This window comes from Neoarius graeffei, chromosome 21 (assembly GCF_027579695.1).
Source record: "Neoarius graeffei isolate fNeoGra1 chromosome 21, fNeoGra1.pri, whole genome shotgun sequence".
NCBI lineage: Eukaryota > Metazoa > Chordata > Actinopteri > Siluriformes > Ariidae > Neoarius > Neoarius graeffei.
The window spans coordinates 18,337,889-18,357,904 of record NC_083589.1 but is presented as its reverse complement, the minus strand read 5'-3'; the positions used below and the strand labels follow the sequence as shown (position 1 = coordinate 18,357,904).

General features: G+C 45.8%; 2 protein-coding genes across 4 annotated transcripts in view; one reads left to right on the top strand and one right to left on the bottom strand.

The window, feature by feature from the left end:
* The window catches only part of rab3ip (RAB3A interacting protein (rabin3)), a 111,511-nt gene that overhangs the window by 76,695 nt on the left and 14,800 nt on the right, over positions 1 to 20,016 (bottom strand). The window lies entirely within an intron of this gene.
* Positions 9,603 to 13,043, top strand: LOC132869942 (putative nuclease HARBI1). Its single transcript, XM_060903509.1, has 3 exons — positions 9,603 to 10,462; positions 10,578 to 10,677; positions 12,918 to 13,043. Exons 1-3 carry the CDS (start codon positions 9,603 to 9,605, stop codon positions 13,041 to 13,043), a joined length of 1,086 nt encoding a protein of 361 aa, XP_060759492.1.

Genomic DNA, 20,016 nt, shown 5'->3' with positions numbered 1-20,016 from the left:
GGAGCTAAAAGTTGTGGTCACACAGCAGGTGAACACTTGACTGTAACGCCTTTGTGCACGAGTTTGGTGCAGCTTGAGCGGCCGCGCTTGCTCACGGAGCGCATTGTGTGCACACTTAGGACCTGGTCGTTATGGGAAACACCTGACACTGATTTGGGCGCAATCAGCACACACAGATACGGACACTTTTCACAGAGGCTTTGTGAAGTATCATCATGATCACGGTCACATTTGTCTCTAGCCATGTTTAGAACACTGTTTAAATAATCTGCCTTCTGTTTGTTTTTATAAGTATCACGCCTGCTAATAAAAACACTTCCTGCACTTAGATCCGTCTTGTCGTCCATCTTGTGTTCTGATCCTCAGATCTTTAACCCAGCCACATATAAAAAGTTGTATACCTCCATGCTTTTCCAGTTTTTTCATCTGTTTGTCTGTGTAAAACAATGTCTGCAGCACTACGGAGTTTGAGATGTTGCGGAAGTCAACAGATGGATAATTTTCCAACTCAGGAAAAATCCTTCTTTGTTAGTGTGTAAAGATCTATCCCAGGGCTCGACATTAGCACTTGCCCAATGGCCCGGCGGTGTTTTTTATGTCTTTCGGGCCAGTTCGGGCCACTAAATTTGGTCAAACAGTGGCCCGGGCGGGCCAGTACGTTTTCGATACAAATTAACAAATTTTATTACTCATATTTTACCCAGAATTGTGAAGAAATTGTTCGTAAAATGCACCTTTTCGATACGAGGTCTGCCATCTTTGTTTTCGTCACGCTCCACTCCGCGGCAGGAGTGTGTCGTCTTCGTGCATCTTTGGATTTGTTCGGCGCTGTTCGGAAGCGTCATTTTGGCGGGAAAATCGCATCTTGTAGACGAAGACGGTCGCGGCAAGGAGACCATCAGAACAGTGAAATTAAAATAGAAATATGTTCAAACTCCACGCTCCCCAACCTGGCCAAAGGCCAGGTAAACAGTTTAAATACAATTGTGCATAAATTAACTATCGGGTGTTAACGAACGGCTTCATTTTGAACTCGGCAGCCAATCAGAGCGCGCGACGTCACGCTCTGTTTACAACTCGCCAAATCGTAAAACAGCTTTTCAACACACACGTTTTAGCTTCAGATGGTGTAAAATCGTTCAGACTTTGTATATTAATATCAAAATTTCAGGATACACTGCCAAGAAATATGGCTACACCTGTATCAACTTTTAGTGATTAAAGAATGAAGTATAAATGTTGGTTGCTATGACTGAAATAGAAGAACAGAGAAAATAATGTGGTAAATTAGATCTGATCCCATATATTATTCAAATATCCAAAGATGATGAAATCTATCAAAATAGCCAAACTAGGTCTACATTAGTTCATTACAACAAAAATAACTATTCTGACCCTCTCTGGTACAACCAGACCATGCTAAACCCAGTATACCCCCAGTTGCTAGGCTATCTACTGTTGCCATGGCAACAGTTTATGCAAATGAGCTGAATTTGCAAAAATTTACTACTAGTTCCCCCAAGGACATATCCTGAAAATGTGGTGTTTATATCTTGTCTTATTAAAAAAAAAATACATTTCACCCCTTGTTGGCTCACCTGAGCATACCTGTTAATGAGCTAATTAACAGGTAATTAGGGTTATAAATCACCCCCGAGCAGGTAAGACTTTGCAAAAAATCTCACTAGATTATTCCCCAAAGTCCACCCTTTCAGGAAATGTATGGTTTGTCAATGATTCTCATGATATTTTATTAATTAAGAAATAAAACTTCATGGGCAATAAAAATGCCCATTTAAATCCAGCATGATAAGGGTTAGTATGCCACCCTCACCTTTCATCCAGACTTGGGACTGGCCTGTGTGTGTCTTGTGGCTATTATATAAAGGTGTATATAAAAAGTTCATTGTACCTCTATTTCTATAAGAATATCTACAGTGATGAGAATTCAATATCTACAATGTTGAGAATATATGAGCCAAAGTTGAAACCATGACAAAAAAGGAAATATGTCTACATCACACAGGGTGGGTTACAGGCAAAGCTTATTCTATAAATAAGTTAGCTGCATGGTGAGGCAAAACTTAGCTTATTCTAAAACTTATACAAACAATTGCATGTAAAACAGTAATCAACAGCATGTGTTAAACGAACAGAGAACAAGAACAAAGGAATTTTTTAAATGTAACTAAGAAATTGATAGAACAAGAAATGCAAACAATAAAATATCAATGTGAACAAACAAAGATATAATAAATGTTAGCAAAATATGAATCTTATTTTCATTAATTTCACCTTAAAATGCACCAGAATGCATGAATATGAATTGAAAAATCAAAATTTTCTGGGGGAGGGCCCCAGGACCCCCCTCTTTGTGCAAGTACCTGCGGTGCTTGCAGCGGCTGCCTGTGGCAGCCGTGGTTCGGGTACTGAGTGCATTCGGGCCACCACATTTTCCATTTGGGCAACTTTTCAATTCCACTGGCTCAATGGGCCACCAGTGGTAAATGCTTAATGTCTAGGCCTGTATCCCATTGAGTAGTTTCTATATCCACTTCTTTCAAGTGTACTTCTTGGTTTTAATAACTTGCTTGTTTGCTGTACACAAACACGGCAATAAGTTTGTGTGAATTGACCAGACTTCGCTTTTGGATCATTAATCCCTTTTGACTGAAAATACCCTGAATGCATGGTTTAGCTTCTGGCACTGTATGAATATACAGTTTTAAATACAATACCTACAATTAAAACAGTTTGTTTTTATTGCATTTATTTAATTTCTGGGCTCCCATCTGTGATGGAGTGATGTGTTGCATCCCATTAATACACTTTACAGTAGATTATTAGATTCTAATAGAACAGATAAGCCAAAAATAATTGGGTCTCTTTTTAATGGGCCCTGACTCATTACAAGTATGAACAGGGGGGCCTCAAAGTGGAAAAAGTTGAGAACCCCTGATCTGTGGTACATATTAAAAGATTCAGAGAATCTGGAGAAATCTCTGTATGCAAGAGACAAGGCTGAAAACTGACATTGGATGCTTGCGATCTTCAGGCCCTCAGGCAACACTGCATTAAAAGCAGACATGTTTCTGTAGTGGAAATCACTTGTATGGGCTCAGGAACACTTCAGAAACCCATCGTCTGTGAAAACCGTTCATTACTATCCAGTAGTCCACAAATGCAAGTTAAAACAAGATATAAACAATATCCAGAAACACTGCCACCTTCTCTGGGTCTGAGCTCTTTTATGATGGACTGAGGCAAAATGGAAAATTGATTCGTCAGACCTTAGGACAAAAGGAGAAAATCTTTTTCGAAAATTATGGACACCACGTCCTCCAGGCTAAAGAAGAGAGGGACCAACCAGCTTATCATCAGTGCACAGTTCAAAAGCCAGCATCTGTGATGGTATAAGGTTCCATTAGTGCACATGACATGGGTAGCTTGTACATCTGGGAAAGCATCATTAATGCTGAATGATATATACACATTCCAGAGCAATATGCTGCCATCCAGACAATCTTTTTCAGGAAGCCACCCTTCTTTCAGCAAGACAATGCCAAACTGCTTTCTGCACATATTAATACTGCATGGCTGTGTAGCAAAAGAGCTCAGGTGCTAAACTGGCCTGCCCAGGGTTCTATGCCTTTTCAGCATATCGGGCCGATACACAATTTTCCTTACTGCTCTGCCCACAATATTGCCAAACACACCTGTAAAAGTTGTCGCTACACTAATAAGACAACTTGTCAATATTGAAAATGTGGTATTTTGTTTAATTTTCTCATTATCCCCACGTGGCAGTGATGGCGTGCCGCCATGAGAATGTTCTACATTCGGACATACTCCACTCCCCGTCCACGTAACAGCAGAGTGCACAGCTGCCTGAGTAGTTCTGTGTGGAGATTGTCACTGATCATGCTAATCCAATTTACCTCCTTCCTTAAGCTGAGTTCGGAGCAAAGTGCCATCCATGTTAAGAGGCGCTTACGCACCATGCACGGAATACGCACAGGCAATTTTTTTTTTTTATGACAACACAGTGAATTGAACCCATCTGAGTAATGGTCAGTAGGGGAAGGTATGATATGAGGTTAGATCTGAATTGTATTGTAATTGAATGGCTGTAGCTGAAAATAAAGCTGACACTTGGTGAACATCAACTGGTTGTTTTATTCTTATTCCATAAATATATCACTAATATAATTGAATATTAATTATAATAAGTCTTCAATCAAAAGCAATCATAGCAACTTTTAGCAAAAAAAAAAAAAACCTTCTTCATATTACCAAAAAAAAAAAAAAGGAGTGACTTTTAGGAAGACCTGCAAGTGCCAGGAAACACACTAGAATGCATCTCCAAGCATGTAGAACCTGTGAGCTTTCAGGGGGTGGCCCTGGAACCCCCGGCTGCTATGACTGGTGCCACTACGCTGATATTTTGGTCTAGTTTGAACCCTCCTGCCTGCAGTCCAGACCTATCCCATTTAAAACATTTGCTGCATTATGAAGCAAAAAATACAACAAAGGAGACTCCAAACTGTTGACCAACTGAAATTGTATATCAGGCAAGAATGGGACAACATTTCTCTTTCAAAACTACAGGTCTCCTCAGTTCTCAAATGTTTACAGAGTGTTGTTAAAAGTAGAGGTGGTACAACACAGTGGTAAACCTGCCCCTGTCCCAACATTTTTGAAACGTGTTGCTGACATCAAATTCAAAATGAGCATGTGTTTTCAAAAAAACAAAATTTCTCAGTTTCAATATTTGATATGCTGTCTTAGTACTATTTTTCAATGAAATATAGGCTTTCCAAGATTTGCAAATTGTCATATTGTGCTTTTTTTATTTACGTTTTACACAGTGCCCCAAATTTATGGAATTGGGGTTGTACTCCCGTCAGCCAAGAACAGGAATCCGAGTCTATGGTGGAGACACAGGACGACATAAAGCAACAGTAGGCAGCCTTGGAATACTAACCTACTGCCAGCATGTACATGGGGATTACATTCAAACTGAGCCCCACACTGATTTTGCTTATAAAGTGCAGCGCTAAGCTGCCATATTGTTGCTGCCACACCCAAAACTGAGCCTCTTCAACAGAAGATCCATTTACACCTGAACTACAGTACCAGTCAAATGTTTGTACACCCCTACTGATTCATGTACAGGTTTTTTTTTCTGCATTTTAAATATTGTCTACATTGTAGAACAATACTGACTACATCAAAACTATGAAATAACACATGGAATTATGTGGTAAACAAAAAAAGTATTTAAAAATGTTTGATATTTTAGGTTCTTCAAAGGAGCCAGCATTTACCTTGATGATGCTTTGCACACAATTGCCATTATATTAACCAGCTTCATGAGGTAGTCACCTGGAATACTTTTCAATTAACAAGTGTGTCTCATCAAAAGTTAATTAGTGCAATTTCTTGCCTTCTTAATGCATTTGAGATCAAACTGTAAATAGTAAGTAACCAATACTTTATTATGTTATGCTAGTTACCACTTATCCTAGTCAGGTTTCTAGGCAAACAAAACCTGAGCCTGTTTTCGCTGTTGAAGATTTCACTTCCCTGATGGATTAGCTAATGAATTTGGGTTAACTGAAGTTGGGTGATAGAGTTAAATAAGCTTCAATTCAAAAATCACACCTTTAACAGGTAGCTGTCTGCCTCACACAGCACACATCTTTTGGGTAAACTTTGAACAATAGCAACTGATGCTGGTGCTAATTATTAGTTGGTTATAATTGTGCACCTCAGTAAATTTGGAGATGTTCTTCAGCAGGTTAAATGCCAACAGCAAACCTCTATTTAAACCAAGATTTTAGCTCAACCTCACTTTCCTCTATACATTAACATCTAAATAATGTGGACTTTTTTTTTTTGCACTTTAGGTTGTTTGCAGGGTATTATCTCAAAATTGAGAGAAGGGTGTCAGCAGGGGTGCCTGCTAGGGTAGTCCAGGGGCATGCTCCCCAGGGAAATTTTGAAATATTGAAGCAAATTTGGAGCCCTGTGGTGCAATCTTGGCATGAAAAAGCAGCTGGGAGAAGCTCCTAAAATAAGGTGGTGTTTTAGGTAGTGAATTTCTGAAAAAAGAATCAGTCAACTCAAATAATTTCAAGAAAATGCATTATTTTATGCCATTTTATAGCACGTGTAGCCTCTGTGCCTAATTTTGCAATGATTAGCATGGTGTGGTAAATTGGTAATGGTTGTTCCAACCACAGAAGCTAACCTTGACTTGTACATCATCATTGCATCCTCAGCAACAACATGGCGAGCAGCCAGGGCCGGCAGCTGAATCTGGCTGTAGTATGAAACAAGGACTATGGTTGGTTTCCGTGCCATGCACTGGCCCATGGGAGCACACTATCAGTTCTGAGCAGCAAATCACGTTCCACTTCGGAAATAAAGGGAGAGCAAACACTGTAACCAGAGAAACAAACATGTGGGATGCAGACTGATTGTGTTGTTTGGGGTCTCCACTCGTCCACTGGCATTTATTTTGATCTGCCATTGCAACTAAAATGGTTTGTTTTTGTTTCATCATAATTTTCTCCAATAGAGGCTTTATACCATCACCTGACCCCACAGCAATGGTTAACTATGCCACCATGACAAGGAGCACACTTGTAGTGCTTCATTCAGCCGAGTTAGCTGTTATTGATTGATCTATGGGAAGGTTCTGCTGCGTTTTTGGATGTACAAATCATTTTGAATGAAACAAAGATATCAGACTTTTTAATTTACCAAAAGTAATTAATCATTGGGGGAAAACTAGAGATTTCTAAACATAGAAGGGAAAAAACATTCAGCAGGACTCCGTGTCGAATGGAGGAGGTCAAAAACCCGATAGTGCTCACTTCATTTCCACGAAGGTAAGAATTCCAAAAAATAATAATAATAATAATAATAATAATTTCAGAACTGGAGCAAGGTGCTGATTCTTATCCAGTGAAGTGAATGAGTAACACAGCGGCTCTGCAGAGCCTAAACTTCACCAAGACTTAAAGTGCATTTACATTCAGGGGTCCTTTGGAGCACACGCTTGGGAGCCAGTCATTATGGGAAACACCTTATTCTGATTTGAGCACAATCAATATGTGCTGTAAGGGGACAGAGGCTTTGTGAAGTATTATCGGCTCCAGCTTGCCTGCTACCCTGTAGAACAGGATAAAGTGGCTAGAGATAACGTCACATTTGCTTGTAGCCATGTTGATGACTCTGCTTTCAGTTTCGTTTGTGTAAATATCATGCCTGCTAATAAACACTCTTCCTGCACTTGGACCTGTCTACTGCCACATACCCGACAGAATACTTCACAAAGTCTCTTTGAAAACAGCATGCTGATTGCACTCAAATCAACATCAGGTGTCTCCCATAATGACAGGCTCCCAAGCGTGCACACAACACGCTCTGAAGGACCCACAAATGTAAATACACTAAGTCATGGTGAAGTTTAGGCTCTGAAAAGCTGCTGCGTCACTTCTAGTACTGGCCGTCGAAAAGACAAGTCGACAGGTCTCTAGCTAACACCTAGGTTATTTGTAATGCAGGATACTTCGTACTAGCATATTTGTACTTGGTGTACTAGTGAAATTGCAGAGCTCCTCGCAAAATGTTTAAAATGTCATAAGATCTGATAATAGAATATAATGAGAGTACAGGTAGCTGTTACTGGATATAGTGCAGCGGTCTCAAAAGTAGCCGGTCACCGACAGCAAATCGCCGGCTATGGCTTGTTATGCCGCCGGCTATTGTCAGTCGAGTCACAAAATTTAATATTAAATATTTCTGACAGCAAAAAAAAGTTGTGAACGTAAATTACATCCACTATGTCATGTATGTCCGTTGCCGCGTCAACTGTGTTTACATCCTTGACACGAGTGCAGCCATTACTGCCGCTTGTGTTGCCAGATTGGGAGGTTTCCCGCCCAATCTGGGCGGTTTTAAGTGCATTTTGGCGGGTTTTGAACATATTTTGGGCTGTAAAACGTCAGCAGTATCTGGCAACATATTTTTTTACTTAATACAAGAAATTAATGGATGCCAACGTTTTTGCCAAAATGGTATTTTATTTTCCATTGTTTAGGCAGCTTCAGCATCATACTGTGAGATTCTGTTCAAATTGTTTTTTTTCTTCTCTGAAGCCTGAGCCATTTATTTTATTAGTTTATAATTATTGTTTAATTTAGTCTTCAGGAGAGACTGCCTGCACACAGTACTAGTATTAATAGTTTTTTTTTCTTACATGAAAGCTGAGGCATTTATATTATATTTTAAGGTAACTTCATGTTGTGCTATGAGGTTCTATGCAGTTTAACTTTTGAACCAACAGGTGCATTTGGATAAGTAAAGCCTATTTTTCTGCATTTTTGTAGTCCTGGTAATCTTTTATATTGGTAAAGTTGTTTATAGGATCATTTCTCAGTGTCTTTTTTTTAATCAATAGTTTTTCAGTAATAACTTAATATTTAACATATCACTCAATTTTAAACAACCCCCGCACCTCCCCCATGGTCTCCAAAATTTCTGTGGGAAACACTGGCGTGCGTAACAATGCTAATCAAGCTTAAGCTAGACGACCCGCCTCAAATACCCGTCCCAGGTAAATGTTATCCCAATTTTAGATGGCCTGTTCCAAACCATCCCACCCCATGAAAAATTCGTACTTGCATATCTCTCTCTCATATATATATATATATATATATATATATATATATATATATATATATATATACACACATTTTACAGACATTTTACCATTTTGCACCCTGCTGTAAATTATTTGTACCCTGCTATTCTCCCAAACTTTGAAGCCCCTGATAGTGGCAATATCACAAGTGTAGTGGCTGGAAATCAACTAAATTGATTGGAACCAGACCAAGAGCACCTTACTCAGACAGTCTTGGACCGGAGAGTGATTGTTGTGTGCTCACCTGCACAAACTAAATCACACTGAGGGGGAAAAGGTGCCAGGATTCATTTTAAATGGCCAAAACACTGCAGAAGTGAAAGCACCCTAGATCTGAAACAAAAAAGGTTTGTGTTTATTTACATTGACACGAGTGTTGTACTGGGAAATGCACCACTCATTTTTCCATACGTGCTACAGGGTTCTCCAGAAAATCTGAAGTAGCTGGCTTAAAAAAATAAATAAATAAATAAATAGTAGTAGGTAGCCCCCCCAGTTCAGCACGCTAACATCAGAGTTCTCCCCAGTGAATCAGAAGGTCATTTCCCTGCGCTTTCGGGTCGGGGAACGGTTTCTGACTGTCATTTGTGCTTATGCACCAAATGGTAGTTCAGAGTACCTGCAGCCGGTTTCACTAAAGTAGTTTAGACTGGTCTATGGGTTAAGATTGGTCTTAAGTTTCTTTATAGACCAGTCTAATGCAAGTAAGACAGTTTCACAAAAGTTAAGACTTAAAAAATAAGTCTAATTTTAGACTTAAAAAATAAGACACCCTCCCCCCCAGTCTAACATAGGTCTAAGGGCTATATCACCATGGTAATAACACAGAAATAACAGACAAAATAGCAACAAGGGAGAACTGGCACAAAATGTGTGGCTTGCTGTATTGATGGAAAGAGCAGTGAAACGCAAAAGAGTTTTCAGGGACCGGACTAACCCACTGGAGGTTTATAATGATGATGAAATAATTTCTCGGTTTAGATTGACTAGAGAAGCCATCCTTAGGCTGACGGATGAATTGGGAGAAGTGCTAGGGCCTACAACAGAAAGAAGCCACAGCATTCCAGCTCTGCTGCAGGTTTGCACCGCATTAAGATTTTATGCCACAGGCAGCTTTTTAAATACTGTTGGAGACACAGTGGGCCTTAGTAAAGCCTCTGTCTCCCAGGTGGCGTACAGAGCGTCAGGGGCACTCTCAGAAAGGCTTCCCCAATTCCCTACCGAACCCGCTGAGTTATCCCGTCTCAAAAGAGGTTTTTACAACATCTCAAGGTTCCCCAACGTTGTGGGAGCCATCGATGGGACACATGTGAAAGTACAGGCACCATCTGAAAATGAACATTTGTTCATTAACAGAAAAGGCTACCACAGTCTCAACATTCAGGCTCTGTGTGACCACAATTTAAAGTTTTTAAATTGTGTGGCCCACTGGCCAGGATCGGTTCATGACTCGAGGATCCTCCAAAATTCTCAACTGTGCGAGGCATTTGAGGAGGGCATCATTGATGGCATCTTGTTGGGCGATTCTGGGTACCCTCTGAAGCCATGGCTCCTGACTCCCTTCTTGAACCCCACCACCCCTGCACAGAGGAAATACAATGCAGCACACTGCTCAACAAGAAACACAATTGAGAGGGCCTTTGGAGTCCTGAAACGGAGGTTCCACTGTCTGCATGGAGAGCTGAGGATGATCCCTGACAGAGTGTGCAACATTGTGTGTGCAACTGTTGTTCTGCACAACATGGCAAGGTAAGCCTGCCTGTCCAAAATAAATAAAGACCTTTATGATATGGTTTAAGGACATATGTCATTTACTGACACGATACTTATACGCATCTTTCCTTTTCAAATTGTAATTCATAAGGGACCTTCAGCTACCTGACCCAGAAGAAGAGGAGGGAGTTGTCCATCATAATGTAGAAGACAGAGAGGATGAAGAGGACCAGCAAGGAGCTGGTCGATTTGTACGTCAAATGTATGTGGAGAGAATCTTCAATGCACAAGACTGACCCATCTACTAAAAGAAACTAAAGACCACTTGAAACACGTCATTATTACTATAGTGTTGTTCTTGTTATTATTATTACTACTACTGTTATCGTATGCTCTTATATATTTTTACTGAAGTTAAATTTAAAAACATTCAAGTCATAAGTGCCATGAGTGTCAATAACTTTTAAATGTTAAGGCAGTGAAGTACATTGCACGTGTTCAATACATAAATTTAGGTTATTATAACCTAATTATAAAGTATGAAATAAAGTATGAAATAAAGAAGAAACAGTGTAATGACAGCTCATTCATTTTATTACATTTAGTTATATTGTTTATAGCAATTAATTTATATAAATAATTAAGTCATCACCCATTCCTCTCTCTCTCTCACACACATGCACACACACTACTGCTTTACTCCTCCATCTGTCTCTTCAATTTAAGCTGGAGTCTTTGTTTTTGGAGCTGTAGGACTTCAATCTCCAAAAGGAGTTTTTTCTCTTCCAAATTTAGATTGGTATACTGCTTCTCAAGCACCATGGCCATGGTGGGGGTTCTAGTGGTGGTGGTGGTGCTGGGGGTGGTGGGAGCAGCTGTCACAGTCTGGGAGTCCTCAGGCACCAAGGTAACTTAAAAAAAAAAAACAGACCAAGCAAGGTGTTCGTTAGATACTGTAGCCTATTCACAGCACAACATAGTATAGGTTAGCTTGTTCCAAACGTCTTTCTATACGTGTACAACCTACTGTAGTAGCACCATTCAAATCCATGTTGGTCAACCCTATGTTCTCACAGGTTAGCGTTAGGGATGGGTTTGGTCTGGGCACAGCTTAGCATTCTTTCGTTTAGTACACAGACCTTGGTATCAACCCAGTGGGGAAATTTTGCCAGCAAGCTAGCTTAGCACAGTGCTGTGGGAGCATACAGTTGCGGGAGCATATAGGTACGCTCACCTACTGTTTATGCTGAAATGACGATAAAACCCACTTGACTTAACAACGTTTATAAATAAAACAAATTTCATTACCTGTAATTTCCTCCTGGTCGGCAGGCTCTTCTTCTTCGGGTACTGCTAGTATAACATCCACACAGGCACTGGGTGATGACAACTGGGAAGGTGAAGGAGCGTCCTCAGTTTCCCCGTTGCTAGGGGAGTTGTTGCTGGGTCTGGTAACTCCGCTCTCCTTTCCCCCTTTCACTCCCCAAAATAATGGTTACTCGCCTCCGTAGATCTCTATCACCATTTCAGTGGTGACTTTTAGTTTCTTCGCTTTCCCTCCTCCCGTTGGGGGTCCCGTTTTCCGCTTGTATATTTCCTTTTTTGCCTCTTGCACCATATTTTTAAACCTCTTCTGCACAGCTGACACATCTCGTACCGCAGCGGGGTTAACGCTGTTCACCGCATCGGTGATTTTTTTCCACACCTCATGTTTCTTTTTGTTGGTGCACTACTCATTGAATTTCCCCAACAAAACCCCTTTGTAGGAATTAAATTCTTCAAGAATGGCTAAATTCTCTGAGTGCATGAACGGCACTGACCGGTTGCTGTCCGCCATTTTTTTTGTTTTGAAAAGAGTCTTAAATTACCAACAATCCTTTGCGGCATAGTACGACTTAAGATAGTCAGAGTCTTAACTGCTTTGTGCAACAGTTTTTGTTAGACGTCTATGCTAAGTCCAACTATACCCTCTGTCTAAGTTATAGTCATAGTCTATCTTAGTGAAACCGGCTCCTGGCCTTCTTGGAGTCCTTGAGTGGGGTGCTTGACAGTGCACCACAAGGGGACTTCATTGTTTTACTGGGGGACTTCAATGCTCACGTGGGCAATGACTGTGAGACTTGGAGGGGTGTGATTGGGAGGAATGGCCTGCCCGATCTGAACCCGAGTGGTGTTCAGTTGTTGGACTTCTGTGCCATGCATGGTTTGGCTATAACAAAACACCATGTTCGAGCATAAGGGTGTCCATAAGTGCACGTGGCACAAGGACACCCTAGGCCATAGATCAATGATTGACTTTGTAGTCATTTCATCTGATCTACGATCGTATGTCTTGAACACTCGGGTGAAGAGAGGAGCAGAGCTGTCAACTGATAATTACCTGGTGGCAAGCTGGATCAGATGGCGGGGGAGGAGGCTGGACAGACCCGGCAGGCCCAAACGAATAGTGAGGGTATGCTGGGAACATCTGTCAGAGGCTCCCGTCCGTCAGATCTTCAACTGCATACCAGGGGAGGGTGAGGACATGGAGTCCGAGTGGACCATGTTCCTCACCTCCATTGCTGAGGCGGCCGTGCAGAGCTGCAACTGCAAAGTTGTTGGTGCCCGTCGTCCCTGAACCCGGTGGTGGACACCTGTGGTGAGGGGAGCCATCAAGCTGAAGGAGGAGTCCTATCGGGCTTGGTTAGTCTGTGGGTCTCCAGAGGCAGCTGACAGATACTGACGGGCCAAGCGGAATACAGCTCTGGCGGTCACTGAAGCAAAAATTCAGGTGTGGGAGGAGTTCGGCAAGGCCATGGAAAGTGACTTTCGGTCGGCCTCGAAGAGATTCTGGCAAACCGTCCGGTGGCTCAGGAAGGGAAAGCTCTGTCCCTACTGTTTACAGGCCTAGAAATTCATTTTTTTTTTCACCAGCCAGCCGGACTAGTTACCTTCCAAAGTAACTAGCCAAACAGAAAGTCAACTAGCCAAAATTTGTTCATGTATGAATTTTACTTCTGTCAAAAATAACACAAAAGAGAGTAGTTACCATTGTTCATGACTAATGTGCATTTATTTCAAGACCCGAGTATTTTGATACTGTTGTTAAATACATAAATGAAAAACACAGAGCACCATAATATAATATCAACAAATAATATATTGGAAAACTTGGCAAATTGGTGTATGAGTACTGAAAACAAATATACTTACTATCATGACTATAGCACCCAAAATATGTTCAACATGCTTTCTGTATTTAACCATTTATGAGAGAGAAAGCATTAGGAGCTTCATATTGACTAGGAATCAACTTGAAAATAATTAATTATTCATAAAAATCGTATCGCAGCCAAGGCCTACCCTGCTCCCACATTTGCTTACAAGTCCTTTGTCGTTTCTCCTTCTCGTACGCTTTATCGGCGGCCTTTTTCTCCTCTTCAGACTGAGGTCGCTTTGTCCCCGTCCCTGGCGGTTTCTGTACACCTTTCAGAAAATTCCACATCGCAACATAGCTTTGGCAGATGTAGATGTAAACAAAACAAAAAAAAATACATGTTTAAATGGGAGATAATGTGGCCACTTCTATTGAATTTGATAACATGATTACCGCGATATTCAACGAGATGCGTTATATGCATGCGCAGTAGTGAAGAAAAAAACAACAGCCTGACTCGTACACGATATGATTCGGAATTCTTCGGTATTTTCCGTCCTGCTGATAAACACATCGATTAACACGGACATGGCACATGCTTAATATGTGGCGGCTTTAGTTGACGGTGTGTCTGAATCTTTGCTTCATATATATATCAGCTGGATAGTACAGTGGTAACGCTCACTGACTATGACGCAGGAGATCGGGGTTCGAATCCCGGTCGGGGCAAAGCATCATGATATATCAGCCCCTCATGTCAACCCCTCATGATATATCAGCCTACCTCAGGAATGAGTGAAGACATAACTGATAGAGTCATACCGGCTCAGACGTCGCCCGGGTCAACAAGGTCTGCGTCAGTTGCTAGGGAACCAGGACAAACTGATGAGAAATGGGCTACTGGAACAAGACATCGACGGACGAGGACAGAAAATACGGATTTGCTGGAATGCTACTATACAAGCAATCCCAGAGAGAGGGGATACATGCAGCGAATGTGGGACCATTGGATACTTCGAAACCCACAATCAAGGCTAACAAAGTGTGGCAGCGGGGGCGTGGTCAAGCGCCGGTCTGTGACAGGAGGGTGGAGCCGGGGAAGGTGAGTGGCAGAATCGTGACACCTGAGGATAATTAACCTGTGTTTGTGTGTGTGTTTTCCCAGTAACCGCTCCCTATTTAAGGAGGCAGAGAGAGAGGAGAGGGAGCGCAACCCGGGACCAGACAAGTGTGTGCGTGTGAATGAGTGAATGCGATTTTACTGAAAAGTTAAAATAAATCGCCTGCCTGCCTCCAAACGCTGTCCTGCCGTCCTCTGTGCTCCACCCACACTCGATACGCGCTACAGTGGTGCTGAAACCCGGGACAAGGTGGAGCACCAACCCAGCAGCCCCATGGAATCCTCCCCGTTCGCGGACTTGGTCCACGCCCTCGCCACGGCTCAGCAGAGCCAGCACCAGGCACTCGTCACGCTCCGAAAGGAGCAGGAGCGCCGCTTTGAAGCCCTGGTGCTGGCCCAGCAGGAAGATCGAGAGGCGTTCCGGCGTCTCCTCGCGTCGGCGGGGTCCACCAGCGCCCCGGCCGCGGGCCCGTCTCCCCTCACCATGACCAAGATGGGCCCGCAGGACGACCCCGAGGCTTTCATCACATTGTTCGAGCAGGTCGCCAAAGCCTCGGGGTGGCCGATGGAGCAGCGCGCGGCGCGCCTCCTCCCCCTCCTGACGGGAGAGGCGCAGCTGGCCGCACTACAGCTCCCCGCCGACCGCAGGCTGGCCTACGCCGACCTCCGCCGGGCTGTCCTCCAGCGCGTGGGGCGCACGCCGGAGCAGCAGCGCCAGCGCTTCCGCGCGCTGCGGATGGAGGAAGTCGGCAGCCCGTTCGCGTTCGGCCAGCAGCTCCGGGACGCCTGCTGGCGGTGGCTGAGGGCCGAAGATCGCGACGCCGAGGGAATCATCGACCAGGTGGCGCTGGAACAGTTCATCGCCCGCTTACCAGCTGGAACCGCGGAGTGGGTCCAGTGCCACCGCCCGGCGTCGCTGGATCAGGCCGTGGGACTGGCGGAGGATCATCTGGCGGCTGTTCCGGCAGCAGGACAGCGGACGGCAGCATCTTCTTTCTCCTCTCTCTCTTTCTCCCCCCCCTCCTCCCGTGTCCCGTCCTCGCCCCATTCCCCCACCGCGGAGGCGGGGGCCGGCTCCACCCCAGCCGGCCCGCCGCACCCGTGGTGCCCTCCCGTTTCTCCCTTCTGTGTCTGTTTCTCCCCCCCCTCAGGTGAGTGAGCCCCAGAGCACAGCTGCAGAGGGAAGGCCCGGGCCGGTTTGCTGGCGCTGCGGGGAACCGGGCCACCTGCAGCAACAGTGTGTAGCGATGGAAGTGGGGGCGGTGGTGCGGATCCCCGACGCGCCAGAGGCTGCCCTCGATCGGGCCGGAGCGTATCGCATACCGGTAAGTGTACAAGGGGCTACATATCAGGCGTTGGTGGATTCAGGTTGCAATCAGACCTCAATCCGCCAAAGCCTGGTGCAAGGCGAGGCATTGGGGGGAGCACAAGGAGTGAAGGTGTTGTGTGTGCACGGGGATATTCACAGCTACCCGTTGGTGTCGGTCCACATACATTTCAGAGGAGAGAAATCGATAGTGAAGGCGGCGGTTAATCCTCGCCTTACCCACTCTTTGATTTTGGGGACTGATTGGCCGGGATTTCGGGGTTTAATGGCACGCCTAATAAAGAGTGGGTCCTGCCGGTTAACAGGGGAGGGTCCCGGTGTCGCTTTGGCTGGAGCTGCGGTCGCAGAGCCGTCTACGTCATCTCCGCGACAGAGTGAGGAGCCACCAGCCCCTCCTCTTTCTATTGGGGAATCCCTCGTGGATTTCCCACTGGAACAATCGCGAGACGAGACTCTGCGACACGCGTTTGACCAAGTGAGAGTAATCGATGGTCAGACGCTCCCGCCGGGCGCCACCCCGTCCTTCCCCTATTTTTCCATTTTGAAGGATAGGTTATACCGAGTGATGCAGGACACTCAGACGAAAGAGCGAGTCACCCAATTGCTAATTCCAAAGAGCCGCCGGGAATTGGTATTTCAGGCGGCTCACTTTAATCCCATGGCTGGACACCTCGGGCAGGATGAGACACTCGCCCGGATAATGGCCCGATTCTATTGGCCGGGGATTCGCAGCGACGTCCGTAAGTGGTGTACGGCGTGCCGCGAATGCCAGTTAGTAAATCCAGCGGCCATTCCAAAAGCACCCTTGCGCCCCCTACCATTAATCGAGACCCCGTTCGAAAGAATTGGGATGGATCTCGTCGGGCCATTAGATCGGTCAACACGAGGGTACCGCTTTATATTAGTTCTGGTGGACTATGCAACGCGATACCCGGAAGCGGTGCCTCTTCGCAATATCTCAGCATGCAGTATTGCGGAGGACCTCTTCCACGTCATCTCCCGGGTTGGAATCCCGAAAGAGATTCTGACTGACCAAGGCACCTCGTTTATGTCACGAACACTGAGCGAACTGTATGGGCTACTGGGTATTAAGCCGATCCGCACCAGCGTTTATCACCCACAGACGGACGGTTTAGTTGAACGGTTCAACCGCACCCTCAAGAATATTATCAAAAAATTCGTAAGTGAGGACGCATGTAACTGGGATAAGTGGCTCGAACCCTTGTTGTTTGCAGTGCGAGAGGTCCCCCAAGCCTCCACGGGGTTCTCCCCGTTTGAATTATTATATGGGCGTAAGCCGCGCGGCATCTTAGATGTACTGCGGGAAAATTGGGAGGAGGGACCTTCACCGAGCAAAAACGAAATTCAGTACGTTATGGATCTGCGTGCAAAACTCCACACGCTCACCCACCTAACTCAGGAGAATTTGCGGCAGGCCCAGGAACGGCAAGCCCGCCTGTACAACAAGGGCACGCGCCTTAGAGAGTTCACTCCGGGAGATAAGGTACTCGTCCTGCTGCCCACGTCGAGCTCCAAATTAATCGCCAAGTGGCAAGGACCCTTTGAGGTCACACGGTGAGTCGGGGACGTCGACTATGAGGTTAGGCGAACGGACAGGGAGGGGGCGCTACAGATCTACCACCTCAATCTGCTGAAACTTTGGAACGAGGAGGTCCCCGTGGCGTTGGTGTCGGTAGTTCCGGAGAAGGCGGAGCTGGGGCCGGAGGTCCAAAATGGGTCATTGGCATCGCGTACCTCTCCGGTCCCCTGTGGAGACCACCTCTCCCCAACCCAACTCACGGAGGTCGCCCAGTTGCAGGCCGAATTTTCGGATGCGTTCTCGCCCCTGCCCGGTCGCACTAACCTCATAGAACACCACATAGAGACGCCCCCGGGGGTGGTAGTGCGGAGCCGTCCTTATAGATTACCCGAACACAAAAAAAAGGTGGTTCGGGAAGAACTGCAGGCCATGCTCGAAATGGGCATCGTCGAGGAGTCCCACAGTGACTGGAGCAGCCCGGTGGTCTTGGTTCCCAAGGCCGATGGCTCGGTCCGGTTCTGTGTGGACTATAGAAAAGTCAACGCGGTGTCTAAATTTGATGCGTACCCAATGCCTCGTATTGATGAGCTGCTCGATCGACTAGGCACGGCTCGCTTTTACTCGACACTGGATTTGATGAAGGGATATTGGCAGATCCCCTTGACTCCATTATCCCGGGAAAAAACGGCCTTTTCCACACCGTTCGGCTTACACCAGTTCGTCACACTTCCTTTTGGGCTGTTTGGGGTGCCCGCTACGTTTCAGCGGCTGATGGACAGGGTCCTCCGGCCCCACGCCACCTATGCCGCCGCTTACCTAGATGATATCATCATTTATAGTAATGATTGGCAGCGGCACCTACAACACCTGAGGGCCGTCCTTAGGTCGCTGAGGCGGGCGGGACTCACTGCCAACCCGAAGAAGTGTGCGATTGGGCGGGTGGAAGTACGGTATCTGGGCTTCCACTTGGGCAATGGGCAGGTGCGTCCCCAAATTAATAAGACGGCAGCGATTGCGGCCTGCCCGAGGCCCAAGACCAAAAAGGGGGTGAGGCAGTTCCTGGGGCTGGCTGGCTACTATCGTAGGTTTATACCTAATTATTCGGACGTCACCAGCCCGCTGACTGACCTCACTAAAAAGGGGGCACCAGATCCGGTCCAGTGGACGGAGCAGTGCCAGCGGGCTTTCTCTGAGGTAAAGGCTGCACTGTGTGGGGGGCCACTTTTACACTCCCCTGACTTCTCTCTCCCTTTTGTGTTGCAGACCGATGCGTCGGACAGAGGGCTGGGGGCCGTTTTGTCCCAGCAGGTGGAGGGGGAGGACCGCCCGGTCCTGTATATCAGCAGGAAGCTGTCGGTGCGTGAGGGGCGCTACAGCACCATTGAAAAAGAGTGCCTGGCGATTAAGTGGGCGGTCCTCGCCCTCCGTTACTACCTGCTGGGGCGCTCTTTCACCCTCTGTTCGGACCACGCGCCCCTCCAGTGGCTCCACCGCATGAAGGATGCCAACGCGCGGATCACCCGTTGGTATCTGGCACTCCAACCCTTCAACTTCAAGGTGGTCCACAGGCCGGGGGCGCAGATGGTCGTGGCGGACTTCCTCTCCCGTCAAGGGGGGAGGGGGGGCAGTCGGCTGCGGGCCGGACGAGCGCCCGGCCTGAGTCGGGCGGTGGGGGTATGTGGCAGCGGGGGCGTGGTCAAGCGCCGGTCTGTGACAGGAGGGTGGAGCCGGGGAAGGTGAGTGGCAGAATCGCGACACCTGAGGATAATTAACCTGTGTTTGTGTGTGTGTTTTCCCAGTAACCGCTCCCTATTTAAGGAGGCAGAGAGAGAGGAGAGGGAGCGCAACCCGGGACCAGACAAGTGTGTGCGTGTGAATGAGTGAATGCGATTTTACTGAAAAGTTAAAATAAATCGCCTGCCTGCCTCCAAACGCTGTCCTGCCGTCCTCTGTGCTCCACCCACACTCGATACGCGCTACACAAAGAAACAGCTATTAGCCCAGTGTTCCAACATCCGTAATCGAAATCTACTATCACAACTAGAGATTAATGAAATACACCAACGATGCTACGGCAAGGGGGAGCCAGGAAGACAGGTCAGCGGGGAGATGTCATCATCCCCACAACCATAGATTGGGTACCAAGCCCCAACAGCTAACAGTCTCAACACAAGAGCTGCTGACCTGAGAAGGAAGATCGTGACCCAACTGGAAACCTGGAGCCCCTGACGAATACCGAAGCTGAGTTGCCAAGTACCTTCAGAAGATCTACTAGTAGATGTGACTGCTGCTCCACAATCTCCACAAGAACCATCACTGAAACCAACAAGCTGATACACAGTACAGCAACAGTAATCATGGAGATGCTTGGACACAAGGTGGGCTCGGGACATAACAAACCGTATCCACCATGGAAGAGACGATTAGAGGCCAAGATAAAGGCAGCACAGAGAGAAGTTAGCCAGCT

Bases quoted from the DNA above. Each gene is read 5' to 3' on its own strand.
- LOC132869942 (XM_060903509.1), top strand. From the start codon at position 9,603: ATGGAAAGAGCAGTGAAACGCAAAAGAGTTTTCAGGGACCGGACTAAC. The intron at 10,463-10,577 runs GTAAGCCTGCCT...GTAATTCATAAG, and splicing joins GTTCTGCACAACATGGCAAG to GGACCTTCAGCTACCTGACC. The intron at 10,678-12,917 runs GTACGTCAAATG...CCCGTCCGTCAG, and splicing joins AGCAAGGAGCTGGTCGATTT to ATCTTCAACTGCATACCAGG.